The sequence below is a fragment of the Octodon degus genome, unplaced genomic scaffold (genome assembly GCF_000260255.1).
Source record: "Octodon degus isolate 3935 unplaced genomic scaffold, OctDeg1.0 scaffold00155, whole genome shotgun sequence".
NCBI lineage: Eukaryota > Metazoa > Chordata > Mammalia > Rodentia > Octodontidae > Octodon > Octodon degus.
The window spans coordinates 5,407,387-5,430,155 of NW_004524731.1; the positions used below are offsets into that span (position 1 = coordinate 5,407,387).

At 56.4% G+C, this 22,769-nt stretch overlaps 1 protein-coding gene across 1 annotated transcript in view; it reads right to left on the bottom strand.

The window, feature by feature from the left end:
• Nucleotides 1-22,769, bottom strand: part of Dlgap2 (DLG associated protein 2) — a 220,085-nt gene that overhangs the window by 83,226 nt on the left and 114,090 nt on the right. Inside the window, exon 3 of the mRNA XM_004642510.2 lies at nt 16,745-16,810. Coding sequence (XP_004642567.2) covers nt 16,745-16,810 — 66 coding nt within the window. The remainder of the gene's footprint in view (nt 1-16,744; nt 16,811-22,769) is intronic.

Here is a 22,769-nt window from a genome sequence, read left to right on the forward strand (position 1 = left end):
CTGCCCACGTCGGGCATAAACCACCTAAGGGCAGCAGTGCTTGCACTTTACACAACTGAAGAAGCCCTTCAGTTCACTTGGAAATTCTCAGCCTCAAAGATGAAAATTGGAAGCAAATATAATGTCTCTCTCGCTCTCCTTTTTTTTTTTTTTTTTTTTGCTTAAGAGATGAAGCAAGTGCTAGGTGTGGTGATGCATACCTGTAATCTCAGCACTTGAGAGGCTGAGGCAGGAGGACTGTCAAGAGTTTGAGGCCAGCCTGGGTACATAGCAAGGTCAGGGCTAGCCTGAACTATGTAGTGACACTCTGTCTCAAAAAAACCAAAAAAGAAAAAGAAAGCAATGAATGGCTGCCGGTCCTCAGTTCATGAAATGCCATTTCAGAAGAATCAGGACCTTCCTTTCCCATCTGCGGAGCTCCAGCCTCCCTGGATCCTGGTCACAGTTCAGGAGGGTCAGAGTCACTCACAACTTACACATGGCAGTTCCTGCTCTAAGAAGGAAGCTTTCCCAGATTAAAATACCTCCTAGGAGTCCCAGTCTTGTAAAATCTAATGCCCTAACTTCTGCCTATTTTCCCTTCGTTATGCTGCCTTGAGGGTTCAGTGCGCCTTCCCGCTCCACAGCTGGGTCCTGAGAGCCCAGGTGGCCTCCCTGCTCCAGGTTTGGTGTCCCCAGAGCGCAGGTGTCCTCCTCGCTCCAGAGTTCACAGAGCCTAGGTGTCCTCCCCACTCCAGGGTCTCCAGAGTGCAGGTGTCCTCCCTGCTCCAGAGTTCACAGAGTGCAGGTGTCCTCCCCGCTCCACAGCTGGGTCCTGAGAGGCCAAGTGACCTCCTTGCTCCAGGTTTGGTATCCTCAGAGCTCAGGTGTCCTCCTCGCTCCACAGCTGGGTCCTGAGAGCCCGGGTGGCCTCCCTGCTCCAGGTTTGGTGTCCCCAGAGCGCAGGTGTCCTCCTCGCTCCAGAGTTCACAGAGCCCAGGTGCCCTCCCCACTCCAGGGTCCCCAGAGCCCAGGTGTCCTGCCTGCTGAGGCTTGGGACTTGAGGAGCTTGTTCCTTCTACCCTGAGCTGAGTCTCAGAGAAGGTCTAATTCTTTGAAGAGACACACTGTGACTCGTGTCACAGGCTTTGTCAAAGCACTCTTCGAAGGCACGTGTCTGTGACAGAAGGGTCCATAGCCACACCTTGTGGCTCATCCTGTGTCCACCTCCTAGATGAGCTGCTACCTGCCAGCCAAGTTGTAGCCACTTAGAGATCCCCTAAAGAAGCCCTGGGTCAGCCACACCTTGCAAGTTCCTGGCAATACTGGTGCTGAAACACTGTGAACCAAACTGAGTTTGAGAACTCTGTTCAGAATGTGTCTCTTCTTACAAAGCTACGGCCACCCTACCAAAGTGGACAAACCATCTCTGCCTCAGGAAATCATGTCCAAGAACAGAGGGTGAGGCATGGCTTAAAAATAAACCCAACTCACCATTTTGGCAAAATCAAAGCTTTCCTGTGCCCTTCCAGCTCTGTGGATTTAGTTGTGCGTGCCTGGCATGCCTACCTGACTGCACGGTAAGTTCCCCGCATGGTGCACACAGTGCTGGCTGTCTGCTGCCCTGTGACATCACAAGGCCTGCTGGGCTGGCACTGCAAGGGATGAGGGGTGGGGCCCTGGACCACACAGCATGGGCCCAGCAAGTGTTGCCATGGTGTTGGCAGTGGAAAGGATAAAATACATCCTCCCCCTTGGATAATGCACACTCCAGACTTTCGAGGAAGGACTTGTGGGTGTAGTGACAGCATCCGGAGTGCATCCCAGTGACCATGTTGGACACCCGGGTCAGAGGACATGGGGTTGAGAGCACTAGCTGGGGCTCAGTCCCTAGTGTACTTGGAGGCCACCACCATGCTGGAAGGATGTTTGGAGCCTCAGACAAGTCACTGGGGCAATGAGGAGACAGAGTCGACCCAAAGAACGTTGTGCACCAGGATGCAACAACCCAAGGAAGGGCCATCCATTCCAGTGGAACACAATCAACCCCTTCAACCAGGGTGACACTGATCCATGGAAGACGCCCAACTGAACCAGGATGGAAATACCCTAAGGAATCCTCACACATTCAACTTGGATGGAACCAACTCAGGCAGAAAGGAACTGACCCAGGATTCACCCATTCAGCGAAAATCAAACTGACCTGAAAACGTTCTACCTCTCATCAGAAAGGAACTGAACCAAGGACAGTCACCTATCCAACCAGGACAGAAGTGACCCAAGGAAGTTTCCATCTAAGCAGAGGGAACTGACCCATGGACGCTTTACTCATTCAACCAGTACGGAACAACCCAGGGAGATTCCACACATTCAGGCAGGACAAGGCCAACCTAGTGAATATTCCATACATTGAACTAGGATGGGACAGAACTAAGAAAGCTTTGTCCTTTCATCTGTGACAGAACGGACCCATTCATCCAGGTCAGAATTGATCTGGGGAAGATTCTAGACATCCAGCCAGACAGAGCCAACCTGAGAAAGACTCCACACATTCATCTGCGATATAACCAACCCGAGGAAGATACACCCACTTGTCCAGGACAGAACTGATTAATTCAAGCAGCATGTAGTTGCTCTGAAGAAGACTGGCCAATTGAAGTAGGGTATAAATGCTCCGAGGAACGTTCATTCATTCAACCAGAGAGGAACCAGCCCTGGGGGTTATACCCATTCAACAGTGGTCTGGGTTTTTTTTTTTAGGACTTCATTAACTCTTATGTTTGCCCCATAGTACAATATACACACTGATCATTCTCTCTCTCTCTCTCTCTCTCTCTCTCTCTCTCTCTCTCTCTCTCAGTTTACCTTTGTTCTTCAACCTGCAGTTAGTAGTCTGATTGATAATTTGTAAGGTATAAAATTACCTTTAAAAACCCCTGATGATTTCACATACACTAAAGCTATAACTTAAGATTGCACAGAGATGTTGTTTGGTAGTACAGTATTATTTTAAGAAGTCTGTGATTCTGAACTCAGGTGTTCAACTCCTTGATTTTTTCCTTAGAATTTCATTATATTTTCAACTAGCATGCTGGGTGAATTTGCAATTTAATTACACTAGTTACCAAATGACATTTTGTTTATCAGCTTAATAAGTAGCCTTTACACAGATCTTTACTGTGACACTAAAAAACAGTGGCTTCCAAGCCACAGAAGAAAGTTGCTATTGGTTATAAGCCTAATGTCATTATTCTTGAGGCCAAAAGGTCATAACTTGTCTTCTGCAGTAGAAATCTTTCTTTGGAATGCAATTTAAGCTTCACAGAAGTAATTATAATTGTTTTCCAAATATTTTATACCTGAATTCCCTTTGATAGAAGTCATAAGTGCTTTTCTTTTATGTATTTAGTGCAGGGTTTACAGGGTCTCACTACAGATCGGACTCCTAGTGATCCTCCTGTGTTCAGTCTCCCAAGCACTGGGATTACAGGGCCTGGTCTCAGTTGCTGTCACAGCACACTGGTGGCGGGGGTGTGGGGGTGTGGGTGGTGGTGGCGGCACGGCATAAGTGCTTTAATTTAAACTAATCAAACTTTTGCTCTTACCTTTTATGCTATTTTTGGTGATTATCTTAATTTTGCTTTGACAAAAATATGTAAGTTACGGGGCCTTCCAAGTGCATTTGCCAGAATCTAGCAAAGAAGAAGCCTGGTTCAAAGGCATTTGCCTTTGGAAATTGTTTCCTAAGCAAATATAATTTGGAAACACAATTTGTAATGACATTTAAAGTAGTATTTATGACTTTCTCATTTCATAAACTTCAAATGTTAATCAAGTTAAGTTTAAGTTTCAGGATGACGGGCGCATTTGCAATCCTTTGTATAAATGCTGTGATGGAAGGCAGGGCAGGGCAAACAATTAAGATGCATTTTGTCCCGTACCAACTCCCTGTGATGCGTGCAATCTGTACTATAAACACACTAATAATAAAGAAACAAAAATTAAAAAAGAAATATGCTGTCCAGGCATGAGTAGTCAGACGGCACCCACGTGTACAATGTGATTAAAAATACAGTGTATGTTTAAAATTCCATCACAGTAAGAGCCACAGCTCCACTCATCCCCGCGACCCTCCCCTGGCCTGGCCTTTCGCTCTTGCCACTCTGACGCACTTCCGGAACCCTCTTGCAGGCCTTCGTCGGCGCTGTGCTGGCGCCTCGGTGTTCTGCATCATTCAGAGCTTTCACTTTTCATGGTCATTCTGACTTTGGGACAGAGCCAGCGTGGCGCGCTGCAGACCCGGAGCGCGTGCGGCGTGAGCACGCGGCGCTGCCCTCCCAGCGGCCTTCCTGCTGGACGGCCCTTGGCGGGTGTTTCGGCTCTGGGCCGTCCTCGTAAAGCCACTCCGGAAAGAGGACTGCAGAGCTGCTTCAGACAGCAGCAAGCACGACGGAGTGCGCTCGAGGGAAGGCCTCCCGAGGGGCGGACGGTAACGTGCCTTTCCCCGCGACTTTTCAGTTTAAATGCTCGCCATATGTTTTGGTCACGCCTCTTGGCTACACACAGTGCGATTCTGACGAGACACTCCCCACGCTGTGAGCAGCAGGGGCTCCATGCGAGAAGGGCAGGTGCGGCTGCTGGGGCAGCCCACATGCGGTGAGCTCCAGTGGTGAGCACTTGGGCGCGGGGAGGCCGAGAAGCACGGTGACGGCAGAGCAGAACCGTCTGCAGCTGGTGTGGCCTCCTTACCCCTGAAGAAGCCGGAGCGCAAGGGGGGCTCCTGACTTCACTGACACCACATATACGGGGCCCCAGCGAGTGGTCCTCGGGACCACAGCATAAACCGGGGAGGCCAGCGCCGGTGGTCAGGCCCTGTGCGGCGTGCCCTGCACTGCGGCCACCACTGCGCGCCGCCCAGGGTGCGGGCCCTGTGGGTCCCCCTCTCCCCCTGCGGCCAGCAAGACCCCCGCTATCACTGTCAGGAGCCACCTGGAGGACAATGTTGCCTTTCTCCCAGCCAACTGCAACCCAGGCCAACAGTTCCAAAACTCCAACTAAAAAAAGAACAGCCAGCCAGAACCTTGTGCTAGAGGATCCATACAAGTCATGAGTTGTGAACTCCTGTGTAATGTGAGAAGGAACCAGCACAGCCCTAAAACTGACAGGAAGTGCCTCTTCAGAGCTGCCAACAGGGTCGGCCCTAACAGCAACTCAATCCAAAAGCTGTGCTGAAAATTTTGATCATAACTTTGAACTGCACGAAATAAAAACAATGCAAGCAAAGTGAAAGCCCAGTGGTGAGCCAGGGAAGCGACTGCTGCCTAAACCACCCTCACAGTCCCAGTCTCCCAGACTTCTGCCAAGAACTCCAGAAGAAAAAGGCCAGCGAATGAGTGGGTGGGAAGGCACAGGGTTGGGGAATGCACAGCAGGGGTGCTAGAACTGCCCATGGACACCACTGGACACCCTGCTCAGGGCTCAACCTCGAAGCCTGAGCCCACGGTAGGGGAGGCAGAGGCGTCCTGGCGGCAGGAGATGGCAGCGTTCCTGGAGTGCGGGTGAGTACTCTACCTGCTCGGGCGTGAGTGAAGGAACACTGACCATGAGTGCAGGAGACCACCAAGGTGGTGGCTGGCCACGAGGGCCGGGGGCGCGGGCCAGCATTAGGGAACTCTCGTGAGAACACAGTGTTTCCATGCATCGGAAGCTGCTTACGCCCAGATCCAGGCAAAGCCACAGGAGAGACAAGATCGTGGGCTTCCTCCTCTCTGGGGCAGATGAAGCTAGCGTTCGCAGCACCTCCTGGAATCCCCGCTGCAGTGCTCAGGCCCCGCCGGCTCAGGTGTGGTGCTCGGCTCCTCCAGAAATCCCAGAGCAGGAGCGCAGGACACGACTGCAGGACCCGAGGAGGAGGCCGGCAGCCAGCTCCCGGGGACGGCGTGCCCCTAGTGCCGCCTGGACTACGCAGCGTCAGAACACAGCTCGCCCCGCCTGCGTGAGGGGCCGGTGCTCCTGCACTCACCGCCCTGTTCCCACACAGGAAGCACGAAAAGCCAGGCCGAGAACAGTTCTAGGGGCTGGAGCTAAGAGCCAGGCGACCTGAGCTCAGCCCTATCTGCAGCGTGAGTGGAATGCCCAAATCGTGGCTTCCTGGTGCAGCTGAGCAGGCCTGCGCCCCTGGCCACACTGCCTGGCACTGGAGGGCCAGGGGGCTTGCCTGTGTCTCTACCGCTGGAGTGGAAGGCCTGTGGGTGGGCATCTGACACGAAGCACTGTGGATGCTGTGGGCACCCGCGCAGCCACAAGTGCTCCCACCACCCGCTGGCGTTTGCTGGGCAGACATGGCTGCACAAGGCTGCCACTGCTGGCTCGCAGATACCGCCATAGGAAGGCAGGACGGCAGGGATCCACTGCCCGCTGAGGGGGGACATGGCTCTGGGCACGCGTGGCCTGACTGCACCACACCCACCCAGGCCTGGGGTGGCCCCCATGCATCCCAGGAGGCTCAGGTCTCCACAACACAGGCTTCCTTCTCCCCCAGCTCGGGTCTTCAGGCCCCGCCTGTCGTGGCCCACGGGCCAGTTCCATCCCACTGCAAGTCTGAGGAGCCCAGAGAGTCCTTTCATGATGCCTCCCCTGAGCAAGGACTCTGGGGAACCGGACCAGGAGCCCTCAGCTCTTGTGACAGAGCACTGTCGGGTGCTCCATGCTTCAGGAGTGTCAAGAACCTCAGCCTTGTATATCTTTCCTTGGTGAGCATGGGGCTTCGCCCCAGACAGTTGGGGCAGCCTCAAAGTCTTGTTCCTCTGTACCAGGGCCTGGGACTGGGTATGTGCCTGAGTGGAGTGGGAGCCCCAGGGCTGGCTCTGAGGCCTAGAAGGGGCACGAGCAGAGGGGTCAGGGGCCACAGCACCATGCAGCAGGACTCTCACTGCCCTGTTCCTTCCCTTGTGGTGGAGCTGCGATTCAGCTCTGACTCTGCTGTTTGTCTCCATGTCTCCATGCTCCCTGAGGTCGCTAGGGCCCAAGCACCAGGCAGGATTTGGAGTTTCTTCTGGTCGCGAGCCCTCAGGTCCCGTGTGGGGCTCAGAGGCCAGCCAGGGAAGGTCTTGCCTGGCAGGCTGCTCAGCCCAGCAGGACTCTGCTGCATGCTTGCCTCCTGAAGGGAGAAAAGGCTCTTAGCGAGGAGCAGACAAGTTTCTCCAGGGTCCAAACTCCAGTTTCAGCACCTGGAGCAGCTGCTTGCAGAGCGGTCTGCTTGACTTTTAAGGAGGCTTTTTCTATGCAAGACCAAGCCTAGTGTATTTCCTTTTCCTAGTGGGTGGGTGCCTCGGTGAAGGCAGCCCACGCATTCTTGGTTACTGACACCTCAGCAACCTCTCTGACCTCTGCAGGCGCAGAGGCTGAGCTCCGGCCCTGAGGCCTGGAAATCCTCCTCCTGCCTGCGCTGTGAGCCCTCCGGCAGGACCACAGCCTCTGTCCCTGGCTCTCTGCAGTGTCAGGCCCTCCGTAAAGCTCAGCATCAGGACTGACTGCAGCACACAGGTGGGTGGTGTTGGCCTGCCTAACCTCATGAGCGTGGTCTCAGGAGACTGAGGGGAGACACTGGGAAGGGTGGGGAGGCAGTGCCCTGGTGCCCAGCTCTGCGAGTGTAAATGCACTGAGTTTCACACCTGTAGAGGTGTGTATACACATATAATTACAACATGCTAGAATTATTGTTCTGCAGCCAAAGAAAATAACTAGAAGAGAAAACTGTGGTTGAATTCAGTTCTCAGAATAACTAGTAATGAAGCAAAGTATTGAAGACACCATAATGAAATAACCATGGTAAATGGCAGGAGAAATCAAATTTATATCATCCGAGCTGAGCCCTGAATCCCAAAGCTGTGGAGAGCCTGGGTGCCCATCACAGCTTGTCCTTCATTAGCTGAATACCTGTACATGTCCATCCCGTTGCTTTAATGAAGGAGTTTTTACAGGCTGTGCTTCATGATATTTGAAACTAGAAGGTAAGGGAGTTAAAAAATAACAGGGAAAACTAGCAAATATCTAGGTGAAGCTGAAGAAACACTGATACTATATAAACTAACTGCAGTGGATTTCGGACTGGTGGCCAACTTGTCACACCCAGCTGAACTGCACTGGTGTGGTGCTGGTGTGGCAGCTTCCCGGGGCTGTTGCCAGCAGCACGAGGCAGGCCTGGAGAAGCAGGTGAGGCTGGGAGGGATGCTGTTTGGGGCAGCTGGTGGAGGCTGCAGGTTCTCCTGGGCTGTTTTGTGGGAGGAACTTGTCATGCTGGCTTTCTGGGGAACTTGGCTGTTCTTGTTGGAGAAGGACTATGGGACCTTGTTGCCACTGAGAACGACTGGAATTCACTCTGGGCAAGCGCTGGTCCTCTTTCGAGCATGGCTTCCTGGCTCCAGGGGGGAGATGGTCAACTATAGCCTCCTGAAGAAGCTTGTCGTGCTGGCTTTCCTGATGGGAACTCAGCTTCCCTCATTGCTGGAGAAGCTCAGGACCTCTCTGTTGCTGAGGGTGCTGGGGCACTGTTGGGGGAGCTCCGGTGCTTACTCTGAGCTTTGCTTTTTGGCCCCAGCTCAGATCCCTCAGCCTGCTCATGCAGATCCTCCATCCCGAGGGCACAGACTTTCTAGCTTCTGAGCTCTGGGCCGCCCCAGTGCAGGTTTGTAAGGTGGGCCTGCATGAGACCTTGCCGGGCTCCAGGCCTGCAGCTGGGCCTTGAGAGGCATGGTTATGAGCTCTCGGTCTTCAGCTAGACTCACGCAGGATGTCAGGATCCAGGCCCTCAGCTGGGTTCTTTGGTCTTCAGTGTGTGGTCAGATTTCCTGCATTCTTTGTATATGACTCCTCTTGTGATTATAAAATAATTTTATAAAATGTGCCCTGTATTGTATTGTTCTCCTTGCAAAAACCCAAAAGCATGACATTAACCAAAAACGATAATGACTACTTGGAAGCATCAAGACACAAGATGTGGCCAAACTTCTGAACACTGATAAGGTGTGATCAAACTAAACCACAAATGTTTAAATTTTTAAAATGCATTACATTAGGGCTGGCCAGATAGCTCAGCGGACTACAGTGCCTGCTTAGGCAGAGCACAGAGGCTGGGGTTCAATCCCCAGAGTGCTGTGCCGGCCCTGCCCCCAGGCGCGCCGAGACTGGGCGTGGTGGCTGAAAGCAGGAGAATCACTAGGAGTTAGATCTTGTAGTGAGCCCTGTAGACCCTGTACTAAATACCCCCCAAAAATATTCAAACATAGACCCCCACCCTTCTTACTCTTCCTCTGTCTCCCTGTCTTCACGAGGTGACAGCTGATCTGCATCTGATGAATCACCCTTTGAGACGAAGTTCTTTAAACCCGACGCTCGTGTTGTGTGACAGCTCGGGCCTATGTACCTTCTGTATCAGCCATGGAAACACGTCCTGGCCTAGCAGTTTCCTTTGCTGACTGATACAGACTGAAAGCCCACGTGCAGTCCTGTTTGCCCCAGACAGAGGACAGGTGATGTGAAGATGGCCCGTGTGCACTCCCTGCATCTTGCAGCTCCGGCCGAGCAGTGGGGCCCTTCCTGGCCAGGGCGCCGTCGGGAGTGAAGCTGTTCTAGCCAGGGCTGCACGCTGGAAAATCTGGTTCTGTGCCACGCCAAAGACAGAGGGGCATGGACTTGGCCTCAGGAAAATGGTGCTCAGTGGCTCACACCTCCTGTGGCTCTGGTCCAAAGTGGCTGCCAGGGACACGCCAACCTCCACCACTCAGCCACTGCTTCCAGCTCACCACTCTTCTGCGCTATAGGCCCACAGGTGTCGCCCTTTAGCATGAGTCCTTATGTGTGTCCTCACTTGATGGCTCAGCCCTCCCTCTGGCTGTTCCCACGCCCATAGCCTCCCGGATGGTCTCTGCTGTCAAGTGCCCCATTCCCAGCTCCCCAGGGCACATGACTCTTTGGGGTCCTGTTTCTAAAAAGCAAACACCTGTGACTTCTGGCCTCACAAGTGGCAGGACATAAGCTGTGCGCCTTTTCCCTGGCACACAAGCCCCAAGTGTCCCTGTAGTCTCCCAGACGCTGCCTCTGGCCTTAGGCTGTCGGCTGGCCTACCTGAGGGCTGGTGTGTTTGTGGGTGTGTCTGTACCGTGCTGGAGGAGCTCCTCACCCAAGGTGGAGGGTGCAGCCCTGGCAGGAGCCCCTCATGGCTCCTACCCCCTCCTTGGGGTTGCACAGCCTGCACACACAGGGCACCACAAGGTCTGAGCTGGGGGTGGACAGTGTGGTTGTTCAGCTACACACACTGAACAGTGCAGACACTGAGCTTCCTGTGCTCATGGGGCAGTGGCCATGAGGGACAGGATGGGGCAACCTCACCTGTACTTTCACCCCGCATGTCACAGGCAGGGCCATGTGCAGGCCTGTGTGCACAGGGCTGGAGAAGCACACGGGGCCTGCTGAGTGCACCAGGCAGGGTCGGGTGGCTGCAGGGCGGGGCCTGCGTGGTGTCCAGGTCAGGCAGGCCTGCAGCCTTGGTCAGGGTCTCTGTTGGCAGCAGACGGGTGAATGCCCCTGTGCGAGGTCATTTCTGAAACCCGCCGGCTCTGAGTGGCACACAGCAGCCTCGTGTCCCCATCAGGTCCTCCCTGCGCAAGCGTGGAGTGAACTTCTTGCTTGCACCGACTCTATTTTCAAAGCAGCCCAGCTGAGCCCTCCACTCACCGTGTCACTGTTGGCTGCAGACCAGCAACGTTCCTCACTGGGCAGAGGCGTGAGCACCGGCTTTTCTCGGGAGCCAGCAGCAGAAAGCACCTGCCGGCCCTCCTGCTGCGCGGGTGGGGCTGCTGCACTTTCTTCCTTCAGTAAAAGGAGTTCTGGGGCTCAGGCTGCCTGGCTGCTCCACCTCCCTGGGATCTGGGCCTGCTCCTGCCAGTGCCCACAGCCCTGCTGGAGTTGGGTCAGGGATGGGGGAGTGTGGGTGTGGCAAAGAGGAGAAAACAACCTTTGAGACACATCCCAGGGACCAGTTAGAGGAGGATGGCAGCCGGGGCACTGTGCCAGGCGCACGCGGTTCCCATGATCGGGTGCATGTGCTGCCCTCATTTCCTGCTGGTAGCCAAACACTGAAGGGCCCAGGCTCTGCATGCTGGGGACAAGAGACCCACCAGGTTCCTCACAGCGTGAGGGTGAGAGTCGACCCCTGCTGGGACATACATGTCAGCCTGCGTGTCTGCATGCACATGCCTACGTGTGCATACACACACAACCGCACACCCCTGCATGTGAGCCTCCAGGCCTCTGCTGGCACTGTGTCTGTCCCAGGGCAGGGGAAGCTCTGCAGATGGTGTGTCTGGGGACCTCACTCTGTCCACCACCCCAGGAGCTCTTGCCTGGGGCCCTGCATTCCCACATCTCTCTCTTCCCTCACAGTTTGCAAGCCCAGGCAGGGCCAGGGCAGCTCAGGCTCGAGCTTCGGAAGAGCTTGGGGTCGGATTCGCACAGGGTGTCCTGGACGGCCTCTCCCACCCTCTCTGCAGGGCCTCTGGCTGGCCTCATATCTGTCCTCTGTGCCCACTTCCTTGTCAATGTTAACGTCCCCAGCTCAGACATGAAACACCAGGGCTTGAGTGCACCTTGCAGGTGACAGGATGCTCATTCACCTTGGTGCTCCAGGCCAGACCCAGGGGTCTGTCATGACCACCTGGTGCCCACCACTGCCCCTGCCTGCCCACCCTGCACAGGCTTCAGACCTCCACCCTCCCTTCTGCCTGTGCCTGGCCTTTGATTCTCTGCAGTTTTAGCAGACTCGGTGCCTCTGATGGTGCTGGCTCACTGTCACTGGGGCCGAGCATGTGCCTCTGGTGTCCTCTGACACCTGACATGTGGGCCTTAGAGCTGCAGCTGAGGTCACAGGGCTGGTGCAGAAGGGTGTGCCCTGGAGCCGAGTCTGCATGACTGAGGCTGGGAGGGCTCCTGGCAGCTGAGGGGCTGTCCCGGGCAAGGCACTGAGGTCTGTCCCTCAGAGCAGGCCCACAGGCCTGCAAGTCACAGCTGGCATCTGGAGTGAAGTTAGGGGCGCAACCCAGAAATCTCACAGAAACCCCGACCTCTTCACTTCTATAGACACCAATCCATGGCTTCAGGCCACTCTTGCTTCTTCAGTATAGAAATAAAACCCTAAAGTGGACCTGTCCCGTTAAGTCCATCGGTGAATGGACAAGGAGCTGGAAAGCGCTTCCTTTCCCAAGGCATGACACTTGTGTCATATGCCCGGGAGACGTCCCCAGTGCATCTGAACTGCTGGAGCTGGGGCGGGGCACCTCTTGCTGGAAGGGTCGGGCGGCTGGGGGCCTCAGTCCAGGGCCAGGGACGCGCTGGTGGGGTGGCAGGCTGCCCCTTCTTCCTGTCTGGGGTCAGCACAGTTGTGTCCAGGAAGTGCCCCGGAAGGGCGTCTGTGAGCTTTCAGCGTCACCGAGCTGCAGGGCCATGATGGCTGCGGCTGCTTCTGAGTGGGGAGGCCCCTTAAGTCAGATGAACACGACTCCCAGGAGAGGACTCATGCTTGCCTGCTGGGGCACTGACAGCCGTGTGGGGTGGTGACCCAGTAGAACGCATCCGGTGTGCCCCGTGTGGGGACGCTGTCAGCATGGGCAGACCCTGCCTTGAAACACGAGTGGCTTTAGCTTGCGCAGCTGCCGGTCTTCTCAGTGCTGGGCCTCAGGTAACAGGTGCCTAATATTTCTTCAGTATTTAATCTGTTACTTTCCTTTTTATAGTGCTTCCTCAGTTCACGAACTTAATCCATTCCAGATTTCTGGTCACAAACTGAGTTGGACAAGAAACAAATCAAATTTCTCCGTAAGGTCAACATTGAACCTAAACACTGAATTTGATGCGGCTCTTATCCAACTCGGATTCGTGACCAGAATCGTGGAAAGAACCCAGTTTGTGATTGAAGGACCACTGCACTTTACAATAAGCTTACGGACGCATGACGTGGTCCGTACAGCAGCTCCGTACGCACCCTGCAGCCATCGCCCTCGCTGAGCTTCACCCTCTGTGCTCAGGGACCTGGGCTCCTCTGGGGTTCGCAGGGACAGGTCCCGGGACCCTGGAGAGTCCAGAGGCTGAGAGTGAAATGCTCCAGGTCTGCGTGTGACCTGAACACGCCCCCAGTGGAGCTCAGTTGTCTCCAGGGACACACAGGGCCGAGTACCGTGGAGAGGCTTTGGGAACCGTCATGCTGTGGCGTTCAGGAGCAATGACCAATAAAGGTTTGTGCATGCCCAGTACAATTCTTTCTGTACCAGGAATTGAACTCAGGACCCTGCACTTGCCAGGCAGGTTCTTATGCCAATGAGCTTATCTCCCTGGCTTCAGCACAAAAGGTATTTTAGGAGGTCTCTTTTATCTGTGCCCAGTGGCACTGTTCATGGAACACCCACGTACTGTCAACGGGCCATTTAGCTGGCACACCCCGGGCCCCTAGGAGGGCTTTCTCTGTGGCCGTCTGAGGTATGGCTCTGATGGACTTATCAGTGACTGCTGCGTTGGAGGAGCCGTACCCCTACATTGCAGGCCACTGTACCCACCCGATGCCGCTTCTCCCACCTGACATTCAGCAAGCTCCTGCGAGAGCAACAAGCTCGAGGGGAAGGGCCAGTGATGCTGGGGCGACGCTCTGCTCTGCTCCGCTCCACCAAGCTCAGAGGAGGCCCGGGCTTCTCAGCCAGTGTGACGCATCTTGCTTTGGAGCTTTCAGAGACAGAGCAAGCTGTGGAACAAGAGCTTGGTATTCTGAGGGGGCCTGAGGGGGACACAACCCTCTGGCTTTCTCCTGCGACAACGCCCTGGACTCAAGAACAACTATCACAGCAGCGCCAGCCACAGCGCAGGGCAGAAATCTGGCCAGCAGTCACAGGGTCATCCCTGTGAGACACGCAGGGGACCCAGGAGACACCTGCCTCAACCTCATGACCGAGATATGGGAAGCGCGCTGGGAAGAATAAAATTTTTCTTTATTCCTGATCAGTTGTAACAACGCTGGGAATGTCCCCCGTACTTCCTCCCTGCTCCCTCCGCCTATCTGCCCCTCCTCTCCCCTCCTCCCTTCCCTTTCCTTCTGTTTTCCTAACTTCATCTTTGCTTTTTTCCTTACAGTGCCACACTTTTCTGTTGGGCGCACATCACTGCCTAGGACAGCATCGCGCTCCCAGGTGTGCACTCCCAGGGCACCTCCCGCTGCCACCGCCTTCTCACCCAGTCCACACATCATCCAGGGACAGGAACAACCCGTATCCTCAGAGGTGAGTGGGTGTGGACAATGAGGTCTGCGCGGGAAACCCCGCCTCACAACAGAGCCAGGAGCGGGCAGAGGCAGCGTGCGGGGGTGGTGGTGGTCGGAGGACGTGGTTTGGGGCTTGTGGGGGGTCAGGCGCTGCCCAGTGTAATGTAAGACTGAGGCTGCTGACGGCATGTGGTGTCCTGGGAGGCTGCACAGGCGCTGCCTGAAAGCTCTCAGCACAGAGCACCCCGGGCAGGGAGGCTGCGGGCTGAGCCCCACCATTCAGCCGCCTCATGGCGCACACGCGGGCCTAACTTCGTGCTGCGCACTGCGCCGAGGCGCTTTTGATTGCTGATTATAACTTTCTAAAGTCACAAAAATAAAAAAGCAATAAAATACGGTGCTTTCCTCGGAAGAGGCTGGGCACTGGCTGCAGGGCTCCTGCTTGCCTGCTGCTCGGGAGCCTGGCCCAGCAGGAGCAGGCACTGCTGCCCTAGTGGCCAATGCCCTCCGGGACTCTTCCTCTCCTGCATCTGTAGTATGTCGACCTGGCGTCCCTGCCCACTGCAACCCCACTGTGCCCCCTCAAAAGGGAAGGCAGGAACTGCAGGGGTCCCCATAGTCAGTGGCCACTGACCCCTCCTGTTGCTTTCTCCCCAAAGCCTCGGGACCTGGCTCATTTTCATAGCCACTGACCATTGTGTGGCCAGGGTGTAGGAAGGGCCCACAAACACGTCTGTCTGTAAACAGTGTGGAATGTCCTCACAAAGCACACATGGGTACCCCATACGAGGCAGGGACGCCATATCTCAGCATGTGCTGTGTTCCCACTGGCTCTGCACACAACGGCTCAAACACAGAAGCCACCCAAGCAGCTGTGTGAAGGTGGTCCAGCCACACCCTGGAGTGCCACTCAGCCCTGATGAAGGGTGCTCCAACAGGCTACCATGTGGAGCACTCCCAAAGACAGTCATGGCAAGATGCCCCTCCAGTGAGGGGCAGGGAGTGGGGTCTGGGGGTGCTGCTTCAGTCAGGGAAGATGGCAAGCTGCATGCCAAATGGTGGTGACAGCGAGGCCACACAAGTGTGTTTATAACACCACTGCCCTGTGTCACAGGCTGAGCTCAGGCATAGCATCCTCGGCGTGCTGGCCTTGAGAGCTGGCTTCTCTGCCACCATCGCTGACGCGCCTGGAAGCCACCTCAGCCTGCCCAGTGCTGGAGCTGGGCCTCAGGCCAGCACTGGAGTCCTGACCCCTGTGCCACCCCAAGCTCTGCCTCCAGGGACAAGGCTCTAGGTAACACCCCGTGCGTCACTCTGACGTCGGTTGCAGAGTAAAGCTGGCACCATTGCCAGGTCCACTCTCCACACCTGCATACATAGCAGTGTGTGGGTGGGCAGCCGCCCACGTGCACTGTGATGCCCATGGCAGCCTCTGAAGGCGACTCATGCAGACAGTGGGCGTGGGCTCTGCTGTGGGGTACAACTCAGCTCCAAAGAGGGAGGGAGCTCTGACACAGGCTACCACAGGCACAAGACGTGCACATAGCTGAACTCTTGTCCCAGGAGACAGACAGCCCTCCTCTTTCAGAGAGGAGGCAAAACGCTGCCCTTTCTCCCTGCAAGAGGAGGCTTATGCATGGCACCAAAATGGGGCCAGCCGGGGGCTCCCAAGGCTGCTGGTGAACACAGAGAGGCCAGTCCCCACCACGAGCAGCCCAGGTCCCCTCTGTGGCCCTCCCCACATGGCCAGCCAGGCCACAGACCTGGCTGTGAGCTGACACCGAGGTCCCCATGCCCGAAACACTGCCCCTCTTGACTCCACCTTTTACAAGTTTCCATAAGTTTAAGCCCAAAGCAAACTCTTTTGGGCTGTGATTTCTTTAGAAGCAGCCACGCTCTCTAGCCCCGCTGGGTTGCTCTTCATGCTGACCCCACGAGCCACGGGCTCAGGGCCTGAGGGTGTGAGACCAACTTGAATGTAGGTGGGCAAGCCGGCCCCAGATTGAGCCACCCACAGCCTCGGCGAGCAGGACAGGGCGTGGAGGACCACGTAGGCAAGCCCCTCCACAGGCAGAGCCCGGGGCCCCTGGGCTCTCTCCGAGTGCTGCTTGATGCTGGGTGATCAGCGCAGTGATCATCTGTGGTGGGTGAGAGTGATGTCCCCATGTGACTGACCGGCGTGGGACGGCCGGATGTGGCCACCACCCAGAGTGCCATGGGAGGAAGTGCAGGACCGCACTGCCCAGCAGCTGAGAGGGGCTGTAGCTCCGCCTGGAGGGAGCAGCGGGGAGTCAAGGGAAGGGCCTCTCCACGTCGGCCTCTGCCCATCACTGAGGGCTCCCAGGTGTCCAGCACAGCACCTCTGAAAGCAGTGTGGCCCCACTGCCTCAGTTCCTTTGGGACCCTGTCACGGCCATGGGGCCTGGCATGAATGCAGAGCGGGCCCATGTGGCATCTGCACCCTACCTAGGTCCTCTTCTGTGGGCCCCGGGAAGCTGAGGCCCGGCTGGGCCAGGTCTCCACCTTCTTCCTCTGCAAAGACAGAAACAAAGTCACACTTACTGTGGCTCTGGCATGGCCCACAGTTTCCGCGTGAGCACACTGGTTCACCACAGCCAGTGTGGCACGATGCCCAACCTCGCCTCCCGCGGGCATGCTGCAGAGGCATTACGTCATTGTGTCCAGGGACAGGCCTGGGCACTAGTGCCCACCCGCACACTCCCCTCTCCACACACACTGTCCACTCAACCACCCGTGGGCTCTAGCTGCGGCTCTGTGTGCTGCTGACACACACAGGTGGGTTGGGGCCCCAGAGGCTCTGTCTGCACTGGGAAGTGCTTTACAGAAAACATCACTCAAGTTTTCCAGCATAAATCAGCTGCAGCCATTTCTGCACTGTCAGCAGGCGTCCTACAGAGCCACCTGGCCTAGACCACACCATGGAGAGCGCAAGGCCACAGACGGCCGTGTTCCCATTTGTTCAGAGACATCACGGGCACTACTCAGCGAGCACAGTTTCCATGGAGACAGCTTCACCTGGTGTCTCCTTGAAAACAGACGCATGGTAGTTGAGCTAGGATGCAATGTGGAGGACAAGTGACAATGACACGTTCCCCATCAGATCTTCACATTCCCCCAAGTTCACACACAGACAGACAGACACACACGAACACAGACAAGGGTGCAACCCTCTACAGAGTGCATGTGAGCTGTGTGTCAGCGTCCCATGTTGCCATGACAGGAGCGAGCGTGACGGCTGAGACAGAGCACACAGAACGGGGCTGGTGCGAGGCCTGTGGTGTGGAGAAGGCCGGGACGTGGTCACTCAGGGCATCCCAGCGTCGGCAGTGGCCTCCCATGCCCCTTCCTGTGCACTTCTGGTCCATCAGGCCGAGAGAACCCGAGGTCAGGACTCCCCTACCTCAGGCAAAACTTGCAGCAGGAGAAAGATGGCCAGGGAGTTCCTGGGACGGGTCCATATCTGGTGCTGCCTCTGGGAGGCCGAGGGGCACCTGTCTGTGTTGGTGTGACAAGCGGCTCCTGCGCCCCCACCCCAGGAGGCTCTGTATGTGCGGGGCCAGAGGGTACCTTCTACCTGACCAGAGCCCATGGTCTTGTCGGGCTCTGTTTCACCCCAGTGCACACCACTGTCAGGCCAGCATCCAGGCCTCCAGCGCTGATCTGCTGGGCAGCGTGGGCAAGACACATCGGAAGGCATGGGGGACCTGAGAGAGGCCCTCAGCTGCGCGCTCCCCCACCCCCCGTCTGCAGGCTCCTCTTTGACGGTGCTCATGTGAAGAGAAACAACGTTGCTACCCCGAAAATGAGAGGACAAGCAGCTCCTGGGTCACAGGGGCTGCCTGGCTGGGGTAGGGGACAGTGGCTCTGCGAGCCTTGTTCAGGTGCTGGGATGCCAGGGCTTCAACCTCTCCCACCAGGGAGGCTAGGGTGCCAAGGCAGTGTGTACAAGATTAATCAGGGGTGTAAAATTAATAGTGCCACAGCCCATGCAGATTTCTAGCACATTTTTTTTTAGCAAAGGTAGAAAAGAGCCATCGACTGAACAACTCTGGAGACCATTCACTCAGAGCCAGACGCATCTAACGGCTTTTAGGCATCACCAGAGAAACCGTCTTTTACTGCCCTGACTCCCGGTGGACTCTCCCTTCTCCAGACCGCTCACTTCAGATACTTTCTGGGTGAATTCACTTTATCACTTACTCCTCTTAGACACTGGGATTTCGTGATGGCTGGGGACTGCCGGCGCGACCCCAGGGCCCCACCACCCATTCCTGGGTGCAGAGGAGGAGGCTGCTTGCATCAAGCAGCATGGACCCTCTTCCAAACCCGCCTGGTGCTAAGCGTGCAGAGCACCACACAAATCAGTGACTGGAGGCAGGGGTCCAGGCTCCGAACAGGAAAGAGCCTGCTGCTGGCTGTGCACACCATGCGGTTGCCGGCCAGGTTGCAGCAGGGCCTCCTGCGCCGCCTGCAGCAGTGACCAATGCAGATCAGATGTGCTAGTCAGGGCTGGCGACAGGCAGGCACCACGCCTGCTGCCCAGGACAGGCAGGCAGCTCCACGGGTCCCAGGTGAGAGTCCCAGGCAGTAAACTCAGTTCTCCTGAGGGGACTTGACACACAGCACCCAGAGGGAAAGGAGGGTGCTTCTACCCTCACACTCAAGCTGGTACACAGGGTGGGGCTTCTCAGGCAGGGGATTCTCCCTGAGAGCAGTCAGGGAAGCCTGCAGGCTCCAGCGGGGAGCCTGTGCCCAGAGTCTGCTGGAGCCTGGGGACGCTGCCCTGCATATACCTGGGCCCCTCTGTGCTGCGCCCCTCTGCGCCGGCTCCTGGCTCCTGATACAGGGTGTTCCCACACAGCGGCAGCCCAGGGCACAACCTGCTGCAGAGAGGGCACAGAGGACCCTGAGAGGGGTGGCAGGGGCCACACAGCCCAGGCAGAGGGACTTGGGAAGGACAGACACAGTACCCCGAGGGGTGACATGGGCTCTGTTCTCTATAGACAAATCTCGCCAGCAGGTGCATCCGGTGGAAGGTGCAGGTGGACGCTGTGCTCTCTTTGCAGGATGCTGGCCCTGTGACCCCCTCAGCTGGCAGTGACTGCAGGTGACAGGGTGGCCACCTCCAGGTTCCCATGAGATCCAGGGTCTGTGCAGCAGCTCTGGCAGGGACAGCCAGGCGCGGGGGCTTGGGGCGCACCGACTAACTGCCGCCTCTGTGGGAGCCCGCCTCCTCCCCCCACCCACCTGCTTCCTGTCTGTTGGGAGCTGTGGAGAAGGCACCCCAGGGAATCTCTGGGCACACGCCAGGACGCTGCCCCAGCACGCTGCAGGTGCACTGCACAGTGCAGACACGGGACAAGGGCCTCTGCCCTTGGTCTGTTGAACCCCCGCTCAGGGCTCCTCTCTCTGCGCGGTGGCAGTAGCTACGGGCAGGAATCTCCTCCAGCAGATCTTCCTTTCTTACAAACACTCACAAAAGCTCCCGAGGAAGTTCCAATGAGGACACCATGCTGAGCGAGTTTTTATCTTTGTGTGTGAGGTGTGTTTGTCTCTACAACTAACTTGGAAGTAATGAAATTCAGTTAAGCCTTTGAAGCAGTAGGTGGAAGAGAAAATGTGTACACTGGGAAAGGGAACTTCTCACAGGAAAACACGGATTTCTTGGTGTGAGGCACGGACCACCGCACACAGCACTCCCTGAAGAGCAGCTTCACCCGTGTGGCTCCCTCCGTCTGTGCTGCACACATGGTGCCTTCTGGTGTGTGTCTGCATGTATATCTGTGCCTCCCGGTGCTTCACCAGGGCATGCTTCATCACTCCCGGCCTTCCTGCCTCTGCCCTCAGGGCCCAGTGGCTCATGACGCGCCTGCCTCCCCAGCACGATGCTTCTCAAATGAGCTGGATGCGGAACCATGAGTGTGTACAGGTGCTGGCAGTGACTAGCAGGACCAAAGTGAGAGCCAGCAGGGCTGGGTGTCCTCTTTCTATTCCCTGACCACTGTCTGGGAGCTGTCTGCCCACTCCCGAAGGCTCCTGGAGCTGGGGCTCTTCTCTTTTGCTGTAGGGTGCTTCCTGCTTCCTCGCCCTGAGACTAGAATCTGAAACCTCTGCCACTGGGTGACAGCACCAGAACCCGAGGCACGTGGTCCACGGCCCTGGCTACCCTCAGGTCTTCTTATACCCTGGGCCTCCTCCAGGCCTGGCCTCAGAGCCACCTGTCCTATCCCACACTGGCCTTTTTCAGGGCCCACAGTGTAACTCCCAAGGCCTGCAGGACACGCAGCCTCTTGGGGCTGCCGGTTGCACAGCCTGAGGGTCTGTAGCCTCCTGAACTCAGATCCAAGTCACCATGCCTGCTGGCAGACACTGGTGTCAGCAGGTCCCTTGCAGCAAAGGACCTTGTTCTGGCTTTCTGGGGGAGCTCCACCTTCCCGTGCTTGCCAGACAGGGTAAGAGAGGATGTGCAGGCACATGCAGCCTCCTGCCTGGGGCCTCACGGAAGTGCAGTCAGCTTCTTCCTGTGCCCTGCTGCCCGCCATCACTGTCAGTGATGCCACAGTGCACTGCCTGTGCTCCTTGTGGGTCCAGCCACCAGTGACCTGAGGACAGGGCTGGCACCTGGCAGCTTGCCTGCCACTGGGGCTGTGCTAGGCCAGGCCTCCCAGAGCAAGGACAGACTGGGGCAGGGCCTCTGTGCGCACTGGGAGCAGCAGCTTCACACACAGGCCACAGATGGGCAGAGGACACTCCAGGGTGCAGTCAGCGGCGTCCTCTGCTGAGCCCCAGCTCCCCTACCTGGCTTCTAGATGCCCTTGCTCTGCAAGATTAAAGGAAGTCGACTTGAGTGCATATTTAGCAGATTCTCTAATGACAGGACGTGAAGGCTGCTTCGATTAAGGATTCATCTCTGCTCAGCGAGGACAATGACACTGATGAGGTTTGGTGCCAGCCTCTTGCCATCCTACACAGCTGTGCGCCAGCTGCCCACTCTGGCCCCAGCAGTGCACTTTCTGGAAACTGGAGAAACTATTCTGGGTGAGGACGGATTGCAGCAGGAGCTGTCCTGTTTTTCATTGCACCAAAATTCAGGCCACTTCCACAGCTGGGAGCAAAACCTGAGATCCCAAACAGGGCCGCCCATCCAGGAGGGTGGAGACAGGCTCGCTCCTCTCCACCGCTGCTCCCTGCACAGAGCAGACCGACTCCCGCCCGCCTCTGCACCTGCCGGCTCCCACCTTGCAGAGCCCACCCGCCTGCGTTCAGACAAGCCACAGCCTCGTCTCCCAGGAACTCGGCTCTGACCGGGCATAGCAAATGCTTAGGGTTCAATATCCAGCTGAAAATAAGAGACTGCTGAAATAAAAGGCAGACTTTCCTACTCAAATATCAGACTGCCTCAAGAGGAAATTGCAGCTGTCTGCTGTTAAACCTGAACATCCTTTGCTTGGAAGGTGACATTGGCGACTCTGCAGATGTACTATTTCTTAAATCTAAAGCCCAGCACATGCAGTGTAAAATCCTTTGCTCTGTGATCAGTAATTTATTAAGATTTTAGGCCAAAGATGCCTTAAAGATACCTCTGTCATGTTCGCTTAGAAAATACCCTTACAGAAGAGCTGAGGACTTTTGCAAAGCCCAGACAAACTTTTCACTGCAAACAAAGCTGCTGCTGCTTGCTGCTAGCCTTGTGCAAGTCTCAGGCCAAGTGAGTAGCATTGCTCCTGGCCTTCTCCCGTCTCTGCGGATGGCCTAGCGCATGCCTAGGCGGTCCTAGGAGATTGCTGACAGAGGACAGGGTGCCCAGCTACACTGCTCCTTAGACCGCAGTGGATCATTTCTTAGCTAACCACACCCCTCCTGCTAGCAAGCACTTTCTCAAGTGCAAACGTCCCTGGGTCCTGGTTGTTGGCCGGCTCGCGCCTTGCTGCCCTGGGAGCTTCTAGGATGCAGGTCCTCACACCCACCCCAGGCCCTGGCTGCCTGCCTATGGGCACGGCAGTAGCTCATCTGATGGTTCCCTAGGGGACTGGGGTGCAGCCAGGGCTGAGGGTCACTAGCTCTGCAATGAGCAAACCTATTTCTGCTCGTTCCCCTGGCCATCCACGTTGCCACCTAGGCATCTGGCCATGTCCCTGACCGTAGGGAGCATAGGCAGACGACAAGGCTGGCTGTGGGGGAGGGCATAGTGGGCTCCGCCTCACACACATGCTCTCTGGATTGTTTGGAACTGCTCTACGTCGCAATGTGAGGAACAGCAACGCTAACTTTCAAACACTCCTGAGTTGTATATTGCACAAATCACCTTCACTTTCTGTGAGATGGAGATCTGGACCGCCTGCGCCTCCTCCGTGTCCACGTAAAGACGTCGCACCCGGTCAGGCCTGGGCATGCGCAGCAAGAGGGGCGCCGCTCCGGAATTAGTGCGCCTGCTCCTGCGTGTGCGCCAAAGACTTGGGGGGGGGGGTCC